The sequence below is a fragment of the Salmo salar genome, chromosome ssa16 (genome assembly GCF_905237065.1).
Source record: "Salmo salar chromosome ssa16, Ssal_v3.1, whole genome shotgun sequence".
Taxonomy (NCBI): Eukaryota; Metazoa; Chordata; class Actinopteri; order Salmoniformes; family Salmonidae; genus Salmo; species Salmo salar.
In genome coordinates this window covers 83032342-83056469 of record NC_059457.1, presented here as the reverse complement: position 1 = coordinate 83056469, position 24128 = coordinate 83032342, and the positions used below count along the sequence as shown (strand labels likewise).

Here is a 24128-nt window from a genome sequence, read left to right as displayed (position 1 = left end):
AACCAGCAACACTCTAGTTACTGGTCCGCCTCTCTAACTCTAGGCTACCTACAGTTCTACCAGATGACCCAGTACACATTTCAATACAATCACAGGATATCAAAGTTTACAGTAGCTTAGTCATCAGATAAGGAGTGGCTACTGTAAGTATCATTCTGACTGCTCATCCTTTCCTGGATTCAGCATAACACTTACCACTGAGGACATATATATACACACATATATGTCAGAGCGGCATTGGACATCTCATATGTATATACTGTATTCTATACCACTGTATCTTAGTCCAATGCCGCCCTGACATACATGTGTTGTGTCTTTGGGGTACCATTAAACTGAAGACATGTTTATCAATTAACTCCCTGTAATTATTATCACACGATTAAACTGATTCATCGTTTAATTGTAATTAACTAGGAGATCGGGGCACCAAGGAAAATATTCAGATTACAAAGCTATAATTTTCCTAATATAACTTTCCTATATTATAACATTATATATTATATTCTATTATAGTATAGGCCGATTATCTTCTGGTTTAAATGGTGTATTTTACCTCGCGTCCAGTCTCATTCCAAACGTCGTAAGTTGTTGTATCTGCACGAACCCAGTCTTTACTAAAATCATCCATACATCAATTGTCTTAAAATCATTTATTTACTAAACTAAGTAATTCACAGAAAGTATACAAACAGTAATTATCATCACAAAGAATTGGTAGAGTAATGTGCCCTAGTGGCTAACAGGCATGTCTGGTGTCTTGTAGAACAAAGGGTCATAAAATGTTCAGCTGAGGAGGTACACAGAGTTCATTAATATTAACAATTGACATGCTAATCAATTGCACATGAACGCTCACTCATTTGGGAACAATTGCAATCAATATATATTTACGCTCAGTGTGTCGTCGGGATCCTTGTTGGAGCGTCGTTCTGTTGGAGAGTTCTCTCTCTCTCTCTCTCTCTCTCTCTCTCTCTCTATCTCTCGGTTAGAATGGATCTTTCAAAGCGACATTCATTAATGTCATCATAGAATGGATGTTTCGTTGGTCTTCGCGTTCAATGATATCATTTACTTAGCTGCAGACTAATAATTAATATCAAAGACTTGTTCTTATTCTGTCGGTATCGATAGTCTAAAAGTTAACCACGTGGTATAGTTCACTTTCAGTAGAGTACTTGGATGGTCAAACCTATTGGCCAACTCGCAATGGAGTGGAGGCCGGGTCTGAAGAAAGTAGATCCGGGTATAGTTTTATAGTGAACATGCCACATGACGCCTGGTCCTGTCTGTGTCCCTGGGGGCGTGCCGATGACTGAGTTAAGCTTGGTCCAGAAATACAATTCTATCACATTAACATCAGTACATAGCATCTCAATGTATTACAAATAGCTTTATCCTTATTAATACATTTTATACAACTATGTGGATGCAAGTCTCAAGGCTGAGGCTATTATATAAACCGTTTTATGGTAATATGGCTATATTGTCTCTTCTGAGTATCACAAAATTGTACCAAGCGGACCAGTTCGTAGCTGGATTCTTCACCAATCTTCCATACCTTCTCCAGAACACAAATGTCATTCGGTTCCCCAATTCTGTGAGTTGGAAGAATTTCCTGTGTCTCTCTATGGGACCCCTCTGTGTCTCAACTGGGCCATGTGGTTGTAAGATTCTCCTCTGGAATTTTACAACCCTTTCACACAGGGCCTGGGTGGGGGGAGGTAGGTTGGGGGATGGTGCAAGGGGGGAGGGGGTCAACTGTCCTCCCTGTACTCAAAGAGGCCAACGTCATGACACATGTATATATTCTTAATCCATTCCTTACTTAGATTTAAGTGTATTTTGGGTATATGTTGTGAAACTGTTAGATATTACTGCAATGTTGGAGCTAGAAGCACGCGCATTTCGCTACATCCGCAATAACATCTGCTAACACGTGCATGTGACCAATACATTTGATTTGAGGCTGAGAGTGGTCAGAGTATTGTAATAACCCTACAGCCTAGACAGTTTCTCTTTCATTTATGATTCTATTCTACAGTAACCTTGACTCAGCCCTCCCACTTAGTCAAATACTATTCCCAGCTAAGACTGTACATAATCAGGTATGACAAGAGGACAGGGGGATACCTAGTCAGTTGTATAGGGAACGAGGGATACCTAGTCAGTTGTACAGGGTACAGGGATAGGGGGACACCTAGTCAGTTGTACAGGGACAGGGACAGGGGGACACCTAGTCAGTTGTACAGGGACAGGGGGACACCTAGTCAGTTGTATAGGGACAGGGGGACACCTAGTCAGTTGTACAGGGACAGGGGGACACCTAGTCAGTTGTACAGGGACAGGGACATGGGGACACCTAGTCAGTTGTACAGGGTAGAGGGACAGGGGGACACCTAGTCAGTTGTACAGGGACAGGGGGACACCTAGTCAGCTGTACAGGGACAGGGGGATACCTAGTCAGTTGTACAGGGACAGGGGGACACCTAGTCAGTTGGACAGGGACAGGGGGACACCTAGTCAGTTGTACAGGGACAGGGGGACACCTAGTCAGTTGTACAGGGACAGGGGGATACCTAGTCAGTTGTACAGGGACAGGGGGATACCTAGTCAGTTGTACAGGGACAGGGGGACACCTAGTCAGTTGTACAGTGACAGGGGGACACCTAGTCAGTTGTACAGGGACAGGGGGATACCTAGTCAGTTGTACAGGGACAGGGGGACACCTAGTCAGTTGTACAGGGACAGGGGGATACCTAGTCAGTTGTACAGGGACAGGGGGATAGCGAGTCTGAATGCATTCAACTGAAATGTGACTTCCTCATTTAACCCAACCCAATTCTGCTCAGGGGCAGAATGACAGATTTTTACCTTGTCAACTCGGGGATTGGGCGTTGCTGGCCCAACGCTTCTACCCACCAGGCTACTTGCCGCTCGAGATACAGGAGGAATTTATATTCAATTTCATGAGAATATTATATATTTTATGGCAGCCTACAATAAAAATCAGTATTTAAAAACATATCTAACTATGTTATAATACTAAGGTTATGACATAAACTCACAGATCTTTCGGTTTCACCTTTTCTATAATGCGTCTTGGATACAAGACTCTGGGGCAGTGGTCATCTTGCAAATTTCTCCATTTGCTTTGACATGTGGGAACAAAGTCCCTCACTGCACATCCCCTCAGCATGCACATGACCCTTACCACCAGTCTGGTCTCATAGACGTAACATAGTAAAGCTTTATCCAGGACACTCAATATATAATGTTTTGTTTGGTATGGTTACATAAGACAGATGGTTACTTAATGCAAAAATGTATAACACAAATGTCAAGCAACTCAAAGGTTGCGTGTTTGAATCTCATCACGGACAACTTTAGCATTTTAGCTAACCTTCCCCTAACTCTTTAACCTAATTCCTAACCTTCCCTTAACTCTAATGCCTAACCTAGCTAACATTAGCCAGCCAGCTAACGTTAGCTATCTAGCTAGAATTCGTAACATATCATGTGTTCTGCAAATTCGTAACATATTGTGCGTTTTGCAAATTCGTAACATATTTTACTTTATAGGTTACCCAGCTAGCTAATGTTAGCCACATAGCTATAATTCGTAACACAGGATACGAATTGTAATTCGTAACACAGGACACTAATTGTAATTCATAACATATCATACCAAATAGGTGATGGAGATCCACAAATTATTACATAACTAACGAACGTAACAAATCATACTCAATGGATGTTTCAGATTTACATACATAACAATACAATGCTGTTTGCACCCCAGAACAGCATCTGTAAATTCCAATGACACACTTAATTACCTTGAAACTATTTTCTAGTCATTAGATCGTACAGTAAAATCCTCACCCTCTTCCCAACAACATGGAGTCACTATTTCCCCACATTACAAAACTATTTGTAGGTAGATTGACTTCAGTTTATGCTTTGTTCTTCTTGTTTTTTTACTGTTTCATCTTTTATACATATTAAGAAGACTATTAATGTGGTATTTAGGAGACTATATTGTTCTATTTTACCTGGAACAACGCAGACTTGCTTTGGAACTAGCTGTGGTTACAGTAGCCTTAATAATGCCTTTGATGTGGTGGCCTTCAAGTGGAAAATACACAGTGCCAGTGAACCATGGGCATAAAATGTACTTTTTATTCGACCAAAGTCTACCAGATTTTTTACAAGTGTTGATGATCAGTTACTTGAGAAGGAGACCAAGTCAAGACGCTGGACCGGGTGGATTCAGTTTATAGTAAGGCAGTTTATTATGAGACAAAGATATTTGGCAAAGCGTGCACGGACTCCTTCGTTTAGCTCATAGGGAACTAGCAGAAGAGAGCCCCGAAACATAGTGTGCATCCAATTTATACAATGAAATAACAGTGTGTTGACGTAGGTTGAGTCTAGTGGGTCCGCTCTCCTGACTGGTCGATGAGTGGAGGGACGGTCCATTCTCCAGGTGGTGTCGACTTCCCATTGGCCCTTGGCAGTGTCCTTTGTCCTCGGAGTCCAACACACCTAAGTGTGTGTGTGTGTGTGTGTGTGTGTGTATTTCTGGTAATTCGTGTCTGGGTGCTTGCGATATTCATGGAATGTTGTTCTTTACACCAGTGGTCAGTTCGTGTGGCTAGGGCGCCTTCATGTCTTGACATTTTTGTGTGAGTTCTTAAGTCAGCCATCTGTCCTCTGGGTGTGGTCGTGATTGGTATCACTTGGTTGCTCAATATGTCTCTGGAATTTTGTTGTGTGCTGTTGTGAAACATGTTGTGCAAATGCCCTCCTTATATATCATTAGGTAAAACGTTAGATTTATCTTTATTACAAATCCCCCTCTTCACGTCTGCAAGACGTGACAAAGAAAAAGGGGAACAAGCTTGCTCGGCGGTAGGTACTTGTCGTCTCATTGATCTGAACTTTGACTCGGTCCGTAGCTCACCATCTGCTCCGTTATCCATCTCTCTAGAGTTCTGGTGATTAAACCTCTTGCACACGGGACCAAACAACAACTACACAACCCAAACACACTCATTCAGGTGAAACCAGCCCATAATACAGTTCTTGCAACACTTTTCCAATTCCCAAACATGAGCTGTGTTATCAGAAATGTACGTACAGCAATGAACCTAATCATTCTACCTACACCATCCTCTTTGCCCGTAACCTATCTAGAGTCAGTCTATTTTACCAGGTCATGAGGGAGGTGGCGGATAATTGGTCAGAGAACCTCTTTACTGCATCCCCTGTTTCATTCATGAATCTCTGTTGATTAAAAGATGTCATTAATTCAATCCACATTATTATTTATTGTCAACTACCAACATAATGTAGTGTTAAAGCCTTCACATATTTGATTCATAGCTTTGTATTCATCTGGAACCTCCCTGAGGATGCCAATAGCATCCATCTAGACAAAGCTAATCCCATCCTGATCAAAACTCCTCCTGTACCTTCTTTAGCCTCCTATAACTGGTCTCTGATAGTTAATTCGAACTGGTAGGACCAATAACCCTAGGGCTCAAATTTCTAACCACCCTTTGTGGTAATTCCTGTCGTATGCGTCCTTCGCTGGTACTAGCCCACCCTTCATCAGTTGTAGGTGCTATGAGGTTAAACATTTTCTCCTGTGCTTTCAAACCTAAGTCAGTCATATTAACAATTACCTTTCCAGCCATTAAAATCATCTTAATTCTAGGTGCCATTCTTGTATCTATAACACTGGTGCTCATCAGGAATTTAGGTGAACCGAGGTGGGTTGGCTGAGTACTTCAATCTGGCCAACCCATATTCCTGTACAGTTGTCTGCTTCCCCAGAAAATTGTTTAATGTTTACCTTAAATTCTACATCTTGATCTTCTTTGATTCCTTATTCTGTACGTCACTCATCAGTGTATTATATAGTTTATCTTTTACTTCTTCTCAATGACAACGGTAACCTATGTTTAGTACCAGTAGGTGGTGGATCTGAATATATCAGAAAGATTAGACTATGATGCAGCTCAGAGTTTCTACTCTTCCCAAAAACCGTCAACCCTCTCCTGCCCTTAGTCTCTCTGCTTGGTACCACCCCATACTCACACCTCTAGGAGCACACACAGTGATGAACGATCGGGATAGGAAATCTTCGTTAAGGAGGTAGCCCCCGGACCCTGTTGGTATCGGTTCTTCTCCTAACTCTGTGTGTGATCATCAGTGCTCATATGTGTACATACCTTTTTGCAGTGGGTAACGTGGACCCAAGTGACTCTCTGAGCTTTTCTAATGGCAAAGGCAATGGTTTAACAGCACCTGGTATGGGCCTTCCCAACGGGACTGCTTCCAGTTTTTTCTCCTCAGGGACTGGATCCACACCCAGTCTCCTGGTTTGATTGAGTGAATCACCTTCTCCTGTAATTCACCTGTTGGACACAAAATCTTGGACATACGGGTTTGGTTAACAAACAGTCTTCTCATGTGCTCTGCTAGTATTTCTTCACTTCTATGTCTACCTGTTCTGGTATCTCTAACTCTGGCATTCTATAGGCTCTACCTAATTAGCTAAAATGTCATCCATCATTTAAAGAGATAGATCCCAGTATCAACACTAGGGATAATATCTTGTCCTCATTTTTTAGTTACCATAATCTTGTCCACCAAGTAAGTTGGGAACACTTCTACCCATTTGCAATACTTATCTATTCTTGTTAAACACCCCTTCTTCCCCTCAATTCGGAATAGTTCAATAAGTCAATTTCCAAATGTTGGAATGGAAATTCTACAAAAATGTTTTTGTTCTAGTAGCATCCTATCCTGTTCTATCACCTGCTCTACCATACTCCCCCTTTTTATACATGGCTCAAGCCATGTATCAATTTTGCTGCATTTCTTAACAATGTCTTTTGTAAGGTTAGTAAATTATCCTTATGTCAGCCCTTCTCTTGTAGGATTGCCCCCTTTCATATACCACATGTCCAATTCTCCCTGGGGCATTCCTCCTTAGCTACCCTGTGCATTTCTCTATCAAGTGTCCTATCTTCTTTAAGATTGAACAACTTCTTTCAACTAAATTATCATATCTTTTCCTAGCGAATTTTACCAAACATAACTTAAAATCAAAACTATAATACATGCCTATGGAGCCGATAGTCTCTCCATGTATTAATATCCTAACTAAATGAACCTAACTAAATGATCCTGCTATCTTCTATTCTTATGTCTTTTCTGTCTCTCCAGTGTTATTTCTGTCCTCACCTGTTTATAATTTAACTATGCTGGTCTCCACTCACTAACCGTTATCTAATTCTTCTATGTTACTTTTATCTTCTCTTCCTTGCTTATGCTCTCCTCCTACTTCCAACCCATCAAAGTCTCAGCAGTGCAGGGGAGTACTAAATGTCTCATGATCTTATTACATATCTACCTACATTTATCTCGATACCCTCAATAATCCTGGATTCCCTACAGATGTCATATATTCCTGTCCTGTTGGCTTAGAATATATCCTAATGCTTGACATAAGTCTACCATTTAAAACTTATTTAACAACAAAATATAATATTACTATTATATTAATTCCAGTCTTGTTGTGTTAAATCTCTTCCACTAAATACAACCACAGCTGACTTCCTAAGGAAAAATAAACTTATCTAGATAATGTAAAAAGTACCCCTACTTATCAAACGATATTCACGTAACATAATCAGATCAAAATGACTAATCTAAACTACTCCCCAAAGAAAAATTATTGTACCCTTTTCGTCATTTTGTCTTCTCATTGGTTCAAATGATCAATTTTGTCTAAGAATTTTAACTCCATCATAATTATCAGTTCTCCAAATTTCCTTAAAGTTAGTATCCCAAATGACCTTAAATTCACCATCCAATGGCTTTTCATTGCGGCTGATCAGACCACAAAAGGAAAAGTCACCAGTGGGGTCAAAAAGTCATACCCCCTTTTGGACCTTGCGGATCTGTGTGGAGAGAGCTGCAGAAAGTTCCGTCAGTTTTCTCACATACAGACATTACAATTTGTTGTACATCAAGGGCGGGCATATGACCTCCCTCCCTTGGTGGACCAGGCATATTCAAACCTGCACATACCTTAGCTATTTAGCCTTAAGGGTTTGAGTGGCGCGTTCCACGAGGCCCTGAGATTGGGGCCTGCACACCTACCCAAATTTGTGTACAATCCCGAATCTCTCCTCCACCTGTCTCAGGTGCTTGTTACTGATTTGCAGCCACTTTATAACTGACTTGGCCTCCTCTCGTGCCTTTGGTATTGCTCTGGTATTACTGTTACCCACCCAACAAACCTGTCTTTCACTCCCACCAGGTACCCCCTTTCCACTTGCCACGTTATCTGGGCCCCTGACGGTGTCTTCCTTTTCTCTGTTTTTTTTTCTTCCTTCTTAAACATGTGGTTCCTGTTTCTGTCCTTTTCACTTTCTGTTCCCTTCTCAACTGCTTCCTTCAACCCTTCCTCCATCACTACCTTATTGCTTTATAATGTTCCTTTCCCCCGCTCTATCCTGTATCTTCTGATCTAAATATTCGCTAAATTGAAGTTTGGTTGGTGGAATGGTTGCCATTTTATTACCCACACTAATGTCCCTCTATCTTTGTATACTTAGCCCGTCGTTGGTCAAAACCAGCGATGTATTCTCGGTGCTGACACAGACTTATCTCTGGTGCCCCACCCTCGTAGACAAAGTGCCGAAAATTATAATTTAATTTAATGAACTGTCTATATTACAGTAGCAGAATAACAACCACTTCAACCCTTATCAAGACAATTGTTAATTGTATTGTTGAAATAACCCAGGACAATACCAACAGCACGGCGGCTGACCACAATTCACGCAGTAATTCTTAAAAATTATACAAATGAAATTAAATTGATTACAAGAAGACCTGTGAAACGCTCAATCAACACTACAATATACCGAATTATCCGACTGTATATTGGCGCTCCCAACTGATGACTACTTCAGTTGGTCCCAATCTCACGGATATTTCCTGGGTTAATTTCTATGCACCCGACTGTGTATTGACGCTCCGGACTGAGTCACTTCAGTCCGCCCCAATTTCACGGAATGCAATATCCCATGTACCTGACTGTATATTAATGTCTCAAACCAAACGCCACTTCAGCCGGACAGAAACTCACAGATACGTTTTACCAATCCCAGTTTACTAACTCTACTTGAGTAGTTATACCGATCCCAGTTTACTGACGCTACTCGGTTGCCGATCCCAGTTATCCTGACGCGACTCGGCTCATCCTACCCAATCCCAATCTTACTGACGCTACTTGATTAGTTATACCGATCCCAGTTCAACTGACACTACTCGGTTACCGATCCCAATTTATATTGACGCTACTCGGTTAATCCTAACCAATCCCAGTTTTACCAACGCTACTTGGTTCTAATCGTGATCAATCCCAGTGTTACTGACGCTACCTAGTCGAGCGCTACTTTGACTAGTCCCAGTTTACCGACGCGACTTGATATCACAATCCAGGCATTAAACACCAAATATCCTTGTACTCAGCCTTGACATTTGTTTATACAATTTCATGCAATATTAACAGTAATTCATACTCACGCCCAGTACTACTGATCAAAATTTGGATAAAGACTATAATATAATATGCAGATTTTGTTTTAACAGGCTCTGCTTACCTTTCTTTTTTTTTTGTCGAGCTCGTTGATCAGTTTCCCGGGGCAAGCAGAATCGCCGATGACTCCTGCGGACAGGTCACCCGTCCTTACGAGATTGTCCCGGACTTGTCTCCTCTCACATCAACCATTAATGGACCGAATTCAGGAGTATGAAACCATCCTCTGCTACCAATTTTGTTGATGATCAGTTACTTGAGAAGGAGACCAAGTCAAGACGCTGGACCGGGTGGATTCAGTTTATAGTAAGGCAGTTTATTATGAGACAAAGATATTTGGCAAAGCGTGCACGGACTCCTTCGTTTAGCTCATAGGGAACTAGCAGAAGAGAGCCCCGAAACATAGTGTGCATCCAATTTATACAATGAAATAACAGTGTGTTGACGTTGAGTCTAGTAGGTCCGCTCTCCTGACTGGTCGATGAGTGGAGGGACGGTCCATTCTCCAGGTGGTGTCAACTTCCCATTGGCCCTTGGCAGTGTCCTTTGTCCTCGGAGTCCAACACACCTAAGTGTGTGTGTGTGTGTGTGTGTGTGTGTATTTCTGGTAATTCGTGTCTGGGTGCTTGCGATATTCATGGAATGTTGTTCTTTACACCAGTGGTCAGTTCGTGTGGCTAGGGCGCCTTCATGTCTTGACATTTTTGTGTGAGTTCTTAAGTCAGCCATCTGTCCTCTGGGTGTGGTCGTGATTGGTATCACTTGGTTGCTCAATATGTCTCTGGAATTTTGTTGTGTGCTGTTGTGAAACATGTTGTGCAAATGCCCTCCTTATATATCATTAGGTAAAACGTTAGATTTATCTTTATTACACAAGACAAAATGTGTTTTTTTTTGCGCTAAAATTACACCAACAAAACACACAAAAAAACGGATGCACATGCTTTGTAATGTTTTACTAGTAAGAAGCAAAGTGGTATATTGTTTAATTTAATTTTTTGTGTCTTTTAACCAAAATATCATGATTACCGTGGTAGCGTGACCCAAGCCGTGTTTGTGCCTTTGAGACTGAGTCAATCTGAGTTCTTTGACTTTGTGCGATTAATTTACCAGCTATGAAACAAAACGGCAGAAATACTCAGAAAACATCTGCTGCCGCATTTATTTAACTATACATGTGATCATACTTTACTATTTTTATTCACAAATGCGAGTGAAATGCTCGCACTGTGGAGCCATGACCACCCGTCAACGTGTCTGGTGAAATAGACTTCTTAACCCGGAAATGAGAAAATCTACACGCATTTGGCAGATGTTTATTTTAGGTCCTGTATATCAACTACAAAGACATGCAGCTACAGTATGACATTAAGCTTATTGTGAGCCATACATAAATACTAGAACAACCTCGTTTCTTCCATAGAAATATAAACGTACTCATTCTAGTTCCGTGATAACTTCATTATCGATGTTTATACTTCATTATCGATGTTTATTCTACATTGGTTACCGGAAACCGCCCAACGCCACCGGCTAACTTTCACTTTCACTCGCCAATATTTAAAGGTCCAACGCCAGAAACAGAAACATGATCTTGTCAACATTCACCAGCTGAGAATGAACACTTACCTAATTATCTTATGCATTCTGTCTGAAGGTACGTTATTTTCCATGGATCTGATCAGTTGATTCTGCTCGTATAAGATAAAGGAACATTTCCCACGTTTGACAGGTCATAGATTTTTTTGTAAGGCTAAACTTTTATTTACCCGTTAACATTCCTTCTTCCATTTCTAGCAGTCTCTGTCAACGTCGTAGCTAGAGGAGACACCAGGGTTGACTTCAATGCCGACGCATCATATACCTGCACCCATGCGGACTCGACAGGTGTGCTGCAAGTCACCTGGCAGAGGCTGTTCAAAGACGACTCGGTGGAGAATCTGGCCACCTACAGCAAGCGGTTTGGAGCTCAAATCATAGACCCGCACCGAGGCAAGGTGGTTTTCACGGAGGCATCTCTCAACTCTACGTCCATTACCGTGAAGAATGTAACATGGTCGGAGGAAGCCTGCTATATTTGCTCCTTCAATGTTTACCCGAGTGGTTCAATACGCAAGCAGACTTGTCTTACCATTCAAGGTTAGTCAAGTAATTAATTAACTAATTTACTAGTTACTAATTTAACTGCTTACATTTTTTTATAATATGGGAATCAAACCCACAACACACCATGCTCTACAAACTGAGTGTGTGTGTGAGTTTGTAATGTACTAAGTAGTGTGTAACTGTCTTCATGCAGGGCTCTCTCATCAGGTGAGAACACAGCAGGTTGTCACAGCAACCCTGGGAGAAGATGCAGTCTTAACCTGTGAGCTCATGACACCCAAAGACGTGCGGCAAGTAACCTGGCAAAAAGAGACAACTGGGGCGAATGAAAATGTGGCCACTTACAGCAAACGAGGTCCCGATGTCAACCTACCTTTTCAAGGGAAAGTGGAGTTTGAAGACGAGGGACTGCAGAACTGTTCTATCGTCATCAGAGGAGTGTCAAGAGGAGACGAGTCCTGCTACAAGTGTCTGTTTAACACCTTTCCAGATGGACCTATCAGTGGAAGGACCTGCCTCCAAGTAAATGGTAAAATCTGATAACATAATGTACTGTAAATGATTGACCCAGAACAACTTCTTCAGAACTTCAGGCAGCCATTTCATCGGCTCATACTTCCAATGTCTTGAAACCATTTATCAAAATGGAATCATTTACTAAATCATGTAAATGGAATCATTGTGATCTCACTGTGAATTGTGTTTGTTGTCCTATAGAGCTGAATGGACCCTCACTCTTCATCACACAAACCAACAACAGTCACACCACTCTGTCCTGTTCTGCTACTGGACGACCTGTTCCTATAGTAACCTGGGACAACACAGAAATTCTAGAAAATTCCACAATGATCAATGTCACCCATCTCAATGGTACTGTCACTGTCATCATAACTTCCACGCTGGCAGCATTCAGACTACCTGACAAAGACACCAGGGTTGGCTGTGTGGTGTCACTGTTCTCTGGAGGTGTCACCAAGAACGTTTCCATGGTTATTCCAGCTAGAACTCAAGCTTCATTTCCTGGTGAGAAATGGTTCAGTACATGTCTACAGTAACAACCAACATGCTGGTGTCATTCTGAAGTACTGTCTCTGTATGTTCTGTGCTAGGTGTACCTGAGGTCACTGATGGTGACAGGATCAGTGGTCAGTCATTAATATAATGACCACAACTAATCTGACACTTATCTGTGAATTGTACCATTCTCATCTTGTCATCTTTCACAGTTAAGCCAACAGGGATTGTTGCAGTGATGGGTTCACTGTGTTTCATTTCTGTGTGCTGTGGATCTGTGGTACTGTGGTGCAAACTGATAAATACAATGAGAAGGTAAGTTTTACTGTTCAGATGACGAAGATAAAATACAGTATTCATTTGACAATGATTGTCAAACTTACAAAATAAATCTTTACCCCAAATACCACAGCCTGTGACAGGAAGTCAGGAGAACAGGAAGAACCATCAACAGTCAACCCTCAACATGATGGCTGAAATCTAGAAGTCTAATCTAACAGTAAGACACATAATGTAATTAACAGTAGGGTTTATGGTTTCTAGTAAACAGTGTTTGTTCTTACTGTAGGTAAGAAATAGATTAGAAAACACTGAATTGTTTTTCAGCATCATATGTCCTCCCTGGAGAATATGTAACTGTAAATACCCACAAAGCTGTTAGGTCGGTACACTATTACAACATATGATTTGACTCTTATCAGTATCATTGATGTTAATGTATTTCAGGACCACAACAATATCCAGTACATTCTAAATGTAGTAGTACAACCTTATTTGAACATCCTGGTAGAGTGCTGGTCATGGTGACTGCATACATGCAAATGAGTTGCATTTGTTGCTTTGCTCCATTGTTGTTCCAGTATGTTATTTGTATTTTTTAGGGATCCCCATTAGCTGCTACTCTTCCTGGGGTCCAAACATATTAAAGTACTTACATTACATATAAAATAAAGATAAAACAGTACATCAAATAACATTATTACACTACTACATCTCTACAATACAACATGTTTAATACCACCATACAGCAATATCACAATGTATGCGTATGCATGTGTCTGTACCTTTGTGTGTCTCTTCACAGTCCCCGTTGTTTCATAAGGTGTATTTTTACCTGCTTTTTAAATCTGATTCTATTGCTTGTATCAGTTACCTGATGTGGAATAGAGTTATATGTAGTCATGGCTCTATGTAGTACTGTGCACCTCCCATAGTCTGTTTTGGACTTGGGGACTGTGAAGAGACCTCTGATGGCATGTCTATTGGGGTATGCATGGGTGTCTGAGCTGTGTGCAAGTATTTTAAACAGACAGCTTGGTACATTCAGCTTGTCAGCACCTCTTACAAAAACAAGTATTGATGAAGTCAATTTCTCCTCCACTTTGAGCCATGAGAGATTTACTTGCATGTCATTAATGTTAGCTCTCTGTGTATTTTTAAGGGCCAGCTGTGCTGCCCTGTTCTGAGCCAACTACAATTGTGGCTCCTGACCACACTACTGAACAGTAGTCTAGGTGTGACAAAACTAGGGCCTGTAGGACCTGCCTTGTTGATAGTGCTGTTAAGAAGGCAGAGCAGCGCTTTGCGCAACAATAATTTTTTCACCTCTTCCAAACTGACTTTACAGAATTCAAAAGTACTATTCTTGTCTTTCATAATTTGGTCAGATATACTTGGATGTGTAGTGTCAGTGTTTGCTGCTGGCATGTCACACCTAAGTTTGCTTGTCTTGCCAATGAAAAAGTCATTCAAGTAGTTGGCAATATCAGCTGGTTTTGGGATGAATGAGCCATCTGATTCAATGAATGATGGAGCTGAGTTTGCCTTTTATCCCAATATTTCATTTAAGGTGCTCCAAAGCTTTTTACTATGATTCTTTATATCATTTATTTTTGTTTCATAGTGTAGTTTTATTTTGTTTAGTCATGATTTCTTAATTTGCAAAGCGTTTGCCAATCAGTTGGGCTGCCAGACCTTTTGCCTCATCCCTCTCACCCATACCATTTTTAAATTCCTCAGCAATCCACAGGGATTTAACAGTTTTTACAGTCATTTTCTTAATGGGGGCATGCTAATTAGTAACTGGAATAAGCAATTTCATAAATGTGTCAAGTGCAGTGTCTGGTTGCTCCTCATTACACATCAAAGACCAGCAAATATTATTTACCTCATCAACATATGACTCACAACAAAACTTCTTGTATGACGTCTTATACACTATTTTAGGCTCATCCTTTGGAACTTTTCTAAAATGGATTAAATGAAAGTGTAATGATCACTTTAATTGTACTGTATTTTAAACTCTCTGGTCAGTTCTGTTTGTTTTAGACCATAGCTGTCAACACTTGACAGTTTTAACTTTTCTATCTTATAAAACTGTTAGAGGGTTATGAGAACAGAGTGACTACCATACTGTCTCACACACATCTGTGTGGGTTAAAGACCGTTTCTATCCATAGGCATTGTGGGTACTAAATAGTGGACTGAATGGCTGACACACATAGGCCTGCTGTTTATTTTATACTTAAATACAGTCTGTATGTAAATATGTTTTGTAGTTGGTTAATGATGAAACATGATATATCCACACTAGACTTTTGTGTGGTTTTCATAATTCTTCACTTTTTATAAATCAAATGCTGTAAGATACACAATGTTGTAATGTACTTTGTTGCGTGTGTTTTTGTTTTCTACTTTTATAAATAAAATGTTTAAACAATGTTGTAATGTACGTTGTGACATCGCTTGTTATACAATGTGTCATAAATCTATGGAGACAGATATCTTCCAAAACGTTGATCGTACGTATCGTAAGGATCGTAAGAAAATCCATTCTAAATTGTTAGGATTGTAAGAACAGCCATACATGAAACATAAACGTGAACTTTCATCTGTGAACATACAAACAACATGTTACGATTACGGACTAACATTTTAGGCTTGTACAAATCTTGTTGCAATTCTGATGTACAATAATACCTTTCAGAATTTTGGTAGTTTCATCTCACCAACAAAAAAAGTGTACACCAAACGGCCTGTGAGGAGTGCTACCCGAACAAGCGCAACACAGCATAAAAAAAATAAAAAAGGAAGTCAGGGAAACCGGAAAGAGGTATCCTGCACGTTTTCAAATTAAAAGTCTCCATTCTCTATTACTCCTCAGTTGAGTTTACTTCACATGTAGGTAGCTAATGTAATGGATTTGTTTGCCAACGCAAGTCTAGATAGCACTAGTTGTATTATGCCGACAACAGCGAAGATACAGTCTGTTAGGTGTATCTCTACAGCATGGACATATCCAGGAATAAGGAATCATAACCAGTAGTATCTACCAGGAATAAGGAATCATAATAACCTGTAGTATCTACCAGGATTTATGAATCATAACCAGTAGTATCTACCAGGAATAAGGAATCATAACCAGTAGTATCTACCAGGAATTAGGAATCACAACCAGTAGTATCTACCAGGAATAAGGAATCACAACCAGTAGTATCTACCAGGAATAAGGAATCATAACCAGTAGTATCTACCAGGAATAGTGAATCATAATAACCTGTAGTATCTACCAGGATTTATGAATCATAACCAGTAGTATCTACCAGGAATAAGGAATCATAACCAGTAGTATCTACCAGGAATTAGGAATCATAACCAGTAGTATCTACCAGGAATAAGGAATCATCAACCAGTAGTATCTACCAGGAATTAGGAATCATAACCAGTAGTATCTACCAGGAATAAGGTATCATAACCAGTAGTATCTACCAGGAATTAGGAATCATAACCAGTAGTATCTACCAGGAATTAGGAATCATAACCAGTAGTATCTACCAGGAATTAGGAATCATAACGAGTAGTATCTACCAGGAATAAGGAATCACAACCAGTAGTATCTACCAGGAATAAGGAATCATAACCAGTAGTATCTACCAGGAATAAGGAATCATAACCAGTAGTATCTACCAGGAATAAGGAATCATAACCAGTAGTATCTACCAGGAATAAGGAATCATAACCAGTAGTATCTACCAGGAATAAGGAATCATAACCAGTAGTATCTACCAGGAATAAGGAATCATAACCAGTAGTATCTACCAGGAATAAGGAATCATAACCAGTAGTATCTACCAGGAATAAGGAATCACAACCAGTAGTATCTACCAGGAATAAGGAATCACAACCAGTAGTATCTACCAGGAATAATTAAACAGAATAAAAATAGATGTTTCGTGAATCTATGAATTATTTATGACCACTGGAGTCTTTGCCACTCAAAATATTATTTTAATCTTTTGAAATGTATTTCATCACTCAATCTTGACACAGCATATTTTGTAGGAGCGGTTAATATGAATGTAAAATAATTTGCCATGATTTATATGAATCGGATCATGAACATATGGACTTTGAAAAGAACAAGGGAGAGGTTAAGCGTAGGCTAAGTCTGGCATAAGCTTATTCCAACACTTTACAAAAACTCTGTTGCAGTGGTCTTAGGTAGTCTCCATGTAGGCTATTCTCTCCATCACAACACTGCTGCCCAGTTGAAGAGCTTGTGATCTCCTTCAGAAAACCACCCCTCAGTCTCAGATGATGCCCTTCTGGAGGCATGCAGTTATAGTCATTATACCCTAATGAAGGCCTCTTTGCCTACTAGCCAAATAAAGTGCAGAGCGTGCATAATGCATGCTACTCAACATTCCATCATATTTTAACATTTCATTCATTCTTCATTCAGGTCAGTCAGTCAGTCAGTATGTCATCTATTCAGTCATTTGTCTGAGTTGCAATATGAACTAAATCCACGAGAATAGAACAGTTATCTATTTTTTTATTGAAATCCATGTGTGTATCAAAATTCTCAAAATTCTCAAGTTCATTAGCCTATCACTTTAATAATTCAATGTTTAATATAGGCCTATTTCCCCCCCCAAAAAAAAAGCCTTCAACTTGTAGGCATTGCAATTTAGAGTATCATTTTGGGTACTGGTGTCTTGCGGAATCATTTCAGAACTCTTTTTGTGTTTTGTATCTGTATTTATTATAGGGCTCCCCTTAAAGATACCCTAGATCACAGGCCTCGAAATAAATGTTTAACAAAATAGTTGAAGAAGCATGCAGTGGCTGATAGGGAAAACAGATCTTGCAATAAGAATAGGCTGTAGATAGTCTTGACCACTTGGCTATTTCGCTCAGGACACGTTATAGCCAAGACTCAATCAATATTTAGTTTTTTCTCATATATTGATATGGATATAGCCTCTGTGTGATGGGGTTGTACAACACAAATGGCTATAACAAGCCTCCATACAGAGTGGAATTCACAAATGCAACAGTCAAAAGGCCAACAGTCCGTGCTCCCAAATACTGTAAAAGGGGTGATTCATTAGGTTACATGATCACCACAGTAGCCCCATGCGGTTTTTTGTTTTTATTGTGGCCATTAAATAACACACAACACCATGGCATATTTAGATGTCGTAATAGGCCTAGCCTATTCACATTTACTTTCTATTTTGCAGCTCAGGCAGTTATTCCAGACAAGGCTCTTCTATGTCTTTATAGTACCATTCTATAACGTTCTAATGTGCTCCGTTGGCATTCTAACGTGCTCCGTTGGCCTCTCCTAAAAAGCGATCCTTAGCTCTTGGAGTCCTACGCAAGAAAAGCTAGACTATAACAGCTTGCTGGTCATCATTTTTTTTGTTTGTATTTCATATAGCAATAGACTATTCGAAGACGGATGCAAGTTCTTTTTTCTGAATGTTAGATACAGCAGAAGAGCGAACGTGCGATGGCGGTACCCTATGGCAGTTATTTATTCAAACCCATAACCATTCAATCTTCATGAAGAGAAGTGAAAGCCTTCTTCTGCATCTAATTCTAGTCCTTTATTAATCAAGGATGTCATTAGAATGATGACGATATGGACAACGGAACTTATTTCATTTAACTGTTGAAAGGAAGAAAGAATGAAGCAACAATCGAGAAAGAGAGGAGGCAGGCTAATAACATTAAGGGAAATATTTTAAATTTTGAACCTTTATTTAACTAGGCAAGACAGTTAAGAACAAATTCTTATTTACAATGACGGCCTATCCCGGCCAACGCTGGGCCAATTGTGCGCCGCCCCATGGGACTCCCAATCACAGCCGGATGTGATACAGCCTGGATTCAACCAGGGAATGTAGTGACACCTCTTGCACTGAGATGCAGTTCCTTAGACCGCTGCGCCACTCGGGAACATGGCCTGACTAATAACTAAGGGCAGGACACTGTGGCAGGTAAAGACTGGCAGACAGGTCCTACTATATGGTCCAACAGGTCTCCAGAAACTGACTATCAGAGGCTGTTGTGGCTACCAGCAGGGTATCTGTACTAGGGGCAGACTTGTCAGAGGAAACAGTCTCTGGGTCTGACACAGTCTGAGACTGGAAGGAGGGAGCGCTCTGGGCTCCATTGGCAGGAGCTGGCTTGATCCCTAGAGCAGGGCCAGGTAGTAGCTCTATGACAGCGTAAAGGGCTCCGGCTCTGGTGGAGACTCCCCAACCGGACCAGGCAGGGACCTCCAGACGAGGGGAAAACTCAGTCTCAGGGTCAGGAGCCAGATCTGCAGTAATGGCTCCATATAATACTGGACGCTTACATTTTTTCTGGATTTGGGGACTATGAAAAAACCCTGGGTAGCATGTCTGGTGGAGTAAGTGTGTGTGTCAGAGCTGTGTGTAAGTTGACTATGCAAACAATTAGAATTTTCAACACATGAATGTTTCTTCTAAAACATTGAATGTTAGCTAGAGACTGGTATTCAGGCTAGTCCATTTCCCCTTGACACATGAATATCTTGCATGTCCTTCTCACACACACTTAGTTGTGTATGCTGGCTACACATGTATAATATACAGTACTTACAAATCAAATCTGCTTGCTGTGTAGAGCATAGTTCAGACGCCACCCTAATCTTTGATTTCACACTCAATTTGCTGAGCCAATCAAACGGCTGTAGGGAGAGACTTACAGCTACATCTTTGAGCTAGCAATGGTACTGACACACACAATGGAAAACCTTCATATAGGTTAAGTTAATCTCACCATTACATTCACTTAGCTATGCATGATGATACATAATGTTATTACCTCCAACCTTGCAACGGTGTTTTCCTGATACTGTTCTGTGTTTACTTTCACTTTCACTGGAGGAGGAGTTGTAGAAAGACTAGCAACTGTCCTTATATCTATGGGAGGAGCTCACAACACAAAGCCACATTCAACATTGGTCAACAAGGTTGCAGAACAGAGCTTGTTATTTTTTAAACTATCCAATGTACTAAGTTACCATGCCTCTTGAAAACGGTTCCTAGCTTCAAATAATGCTTTGCCACACATCATCCAGAGGTCCATCACCTAGCCTCACCTAGCCACACATTGCTGCCATGGCTCATGTTAACAGTTACCTTTCTATTCTACTGCTATTCTTCACTGAGGGTGAGTTACATCAGTTTTCATATGAAGTACTTGATAAGTCTGTAGGTCTAAAATGTAAGTTATACAGTATAATACATTTCAGAGTTGTGTTTCATTATGAGATGTAGATAACTACACTAAATGTATAGGTGCATTATGCATCAGTTGTAACTGCAGATAGTCCTTAAAGGAATACAATTAATTCAATGAAAAGTATTATATTTTAAACATTATTGAAGCTGGTGTCTTTTTATTGAGGAAGGTGTCTTTTTTACTGGTGAATGGCCGGTCCAGTCACCATCAGTATACAAACATCAGCATCTTCCTGTTCTATACTGTAAAACATGCAACTTAGAAAAGTCCATGGAGCTTAAATATCCGAGTTGCCTGGACATTTGAATTGGGAGATTTTTGGAATACTCCAATGATTTCTGATCAATTTGAGTTGAAAAAAAAATCTGAGTTTGCTGAACCTCTCAGTTTAAAATACTGTGTTGGCTCAAAATACATGTGTCTTATTAACATATTTCCCAATGTACCTCTCTGCAAGATGTATTTTACTTTATTTTTGTAAATGTACTTGTCAGGGGCCAGTTTACAGTTTAAATATATATTTCAGTAGATGACGTGATGCATTACATCAGCTATAGCAAAAACGTGGATTTGTTGTCAGGACAGAAAAAAAACACTGTCCAGTCAGTTAATTGGATAACAGCTGAAACTGGAAAGGAGTCAAGGGGGACTGGACTCTAAGTACAACATTAATATACGTGTCTCAAACTGAGACAATACTTGATTGAACTTGAACCCAACTTGTCTAGCTAAGATGGAACAACATTTTGCCAACTTGGATTAGTTACTAAAAGATCTTGTGTTGGGCCAACTTGATTTTTATTTATTTTTTACAGTGTAGTTGTAAGAGGTTGATTTTACTCTATTTAAAGGTGCAATGTGCAGAAATCGTTCCGCTATTTCCTGGTTGCAAAAATTCTAGTAGTTCGCCTAATTTCAGTTTATGTGACAAAACCATCCATGCTTAGTGTAGAGAATCGTTGTACCATCTAAAACACAGTGAAATATATTTTCCATAACCCCCAAAATATTGTACTTTCAGCTGCAAAAACAGGAAGCATAGACATAGCTCACATAAAACAGATCTACCAATCAATCAATCAATCAATCAATCAATCAATCAATCAATCAATCAATCAATCAATCAATCAATCAATCAATCAATCAATCAATCAAATGTATTTATAAAGCCCTTCTTACATCAGCTGACGTCACAAAGTGCTGTACAGAAACCCAGCCTAAAACCCCAAACAGCAAGCAATGCAGGAGCCCCTTCATTCATAACTTCCTCCTACTGTACCTAGACTAGATTATAGACTAGTTCTGTACTCCCCCTTCTGACCATTCTGAATACTACACCACTATAACTTATACACACTGAATGCACAAATTATTAAGAACACCTTCCTAATATTGAGTTGAAGCCCCCCTCAAAACAGCCTACATTTTTGGGGGGCATTGACTCTACAAGGTGAAAACGTTCCACAGGGATGCTGGCTTATGTTAACTCCAATGCTTCCCACAGTTGTGTCAATTTGGCTGGATGTCCTTTGGGTGGTGGACCATTCTTGATACACACGGGAAACTGTTGAGCAGGAAAATCCCAGCAGTGTTGCAGTTCTTGACACAAACTGATGAACCTGACACCTACTACCATACCCCGTTCAAAGGCACTTACATCTTTTGTCTTGCCCATTCACCCTCAGAATGGCACATATACACAATCCATGTCTCAATTGTCTCAACGCTTAAAACTCCTTTAACCTGTCTCCTCCCCTTCATCTAAACTGATTGAAGGGGATTTAACTAGTGACATTAATCAGGGATCACAGCTTTCACCTGGATTCACCTGGTCAGTCTATGTCATGGCAAGAGCAGGTTTTCCTAATGTTTTGTACAATCAGTGTATGTTGTATCCTAAGGATTGATAGAATTGTGAGTTTACTAATCAGTGAACAAACTAAGAGGATTGATCTATAGTCATAGTTCCTTATATTCACTGATGTCCACACATTCTGTAGTTGTTACTTTAATAATTCAACACATGAACCCATACAGCAGTCAGTTACTAACCCATACTGCAGTCAGTAACTAACCCATACTGCTGTCAGTTACTAACCCATACTGCAGTCAGTTACTAATCCATACTGCAGTCAGTTACTAACCCATACTGCAGTCAGTAACTAACCCATACTGCAGTCAGTTACTAACCCATACTGCAGTCAGTTACTAACCCATACTGCAGTCAGTTACTAACCCATACTGCAGTCAGTTACTAACCCATACTGCTGTCAGTTACTAACCCATACTGCTGTCAGTTACTAACCCATACTGCTGTCAGTTACTAACCCATACTGCAGTCAGTTACTAACCCATACTGCATGTCAGTTACTAACCCATACTGCTGTCAGTTACCAACCCATACTGCAGTCAGTTACTAACCCATACTGCTGTCAGTTACTAACCCATACTGCTGTCAGTTACTAACCCATACTGCAGTCAGTTACTAACCCATACTGCAGTCAGTTACTAACCCATACTGCAGTCAGTTACTAACCCATACTGCAGTCAGTTACTAACCCATACTGCAGTCAGTTACTAACCCATACTGCAGTCAGTTACTAACCCATACTGCAGTCAGTTACTAACCCATACTGCAGTCAGTTACTAACCCATACTGCTGTCAGTTACTAACCCATACTGCTGTCAGTTACTAACCCATACTGCAGTCAGTTACTAACCCATACTGCTGTCAGTTACTAACCCATACTGCAGTCAGTTACTAACCCATACTGCAGTCAGTTACTAACCCATACTGCTGTCAGTTACTAACCCATACTGCTGTCAGTTACTAACCCATACTGCTGTCAGTTACTAACCCATACTGCTGTCAGTTACTAACCCATACTGCAGTCAGTTACTAACCCATACTGCTGTCAGTTACTTACCCATACTGCTGTCAGTTACTAACCCATACTGCAGTCAGTTACTAACCCATACTGCAGTCAGTTACTAACCCATACTGCTGTCAGTTACTAACCATACTGCAGTCAGTTACTAACCCATACTGCAGTCAGTTACTAACCCATACTGCAGTCAGTTACTAACCCATACTGCTGTCAGTTACTAACCCATACTGCAGTCAGTTACTAACCCATACTGCAGTCTGTTACTCAGGTTTCTTGAAAATATTATTACATTTTAGAACAAGGCTGTAGCGTAACAAAATGTGAAAAAGTTCAAGGAGTTTGAATACTTTCCTAATGCACAGTATATACTGTAACACTTTCTATGAATCCCATATGCATGATGCATTATACAGCATTATACATGTACTCATAATGCACTATGATAGGTTAATAATGCGGTATAAGCATAGTTATTGACACAAATAAATACTCATTAAGTCTCATAAAGTCTCCTAATGCATTATAATTCTAACCATAATGATTTAGAATATACAGCAACATTGTGCTTCATAACTGCTGGTCACTTTTTCCTCAAGGATCATACAGCATTATAATGACCGTCAGTGTGATGCATTTTTATACATTCTTTGTCAATGAGCAGCACATAATCTTTCTCATGGTGTGTTATAGCATACTTATTAGCCACTATATCAGGGGTACTCAACTACTATTTGAGAAGGTCCAGTCACACAACTTTCCGAGGTGACAAAGGTCCAGATGGATATTGTAATATATCGGCATAGTAACAAACCCCAACGTCACAACCCAAACTGTTCAAACTGTTCATACCCCTCTTGTTGGTGGAGAGAACATTTAGAAGTTGTTAAGCTAATTTCCTGCAATTCTACACATTTTGACATGTCCTTATGTGTGTT

General features: G+C 40.1%; 2 protein-coding genes across 6 annotated transcripts in view; both read left to right on the top strand.

Annotated features, from left to right (window-relative positions):
* The first annotated feature begins 10940 nt into the window (after nt 1-10940).
* LOC106574974 (nectin-4) overlaps nt 10941-24128 on the top strand; it is a 215464-nt gene continuing 202276 nt past the window's right edge. Inside the window, exons 1-2 of one of the 2 annotated variants that reach the window (XM_045698191.1) lie at nt 10941-11282; nt 11426-11764. In XM_045698191.1, coding sequence (XP_045554147.1) covers nt 11114-11282; nt 11426-11764 — 508 coding nt within the window. In that variant the 5' untranslated portion in view covers nt 10941-11113. Of the gene's footprint in view, nt 11283-11422; nt 11765-24128 lie in introns of both variants that reach the window. The other variant, XM_045698190.1, reaches the window with a different exon arrangement.
* LOC106596554 (OX-2 membrane glycoprotein) overlaps nt 20023-24128 on the top strand; it is a 33549-nt gene continuing 29443 nt past the window's right edge. For all 4 annotated transcript variants that reach the window (XR_006759855.1, XM_045698203.1, XM_045698202.1 and 1 more), the window contains exon 1: nt 20023-20233. Coding sequence is in view for 3 of the 4 variants with exons in the window: in XM_045698203.1 (XP_045554159.1) it covers nt 20182-20233 (52 nt within the window). In the remaining variant the exon portion in view is untranslated. The remainder of the gene's footprint in view (nt 20234-24128) is intronic.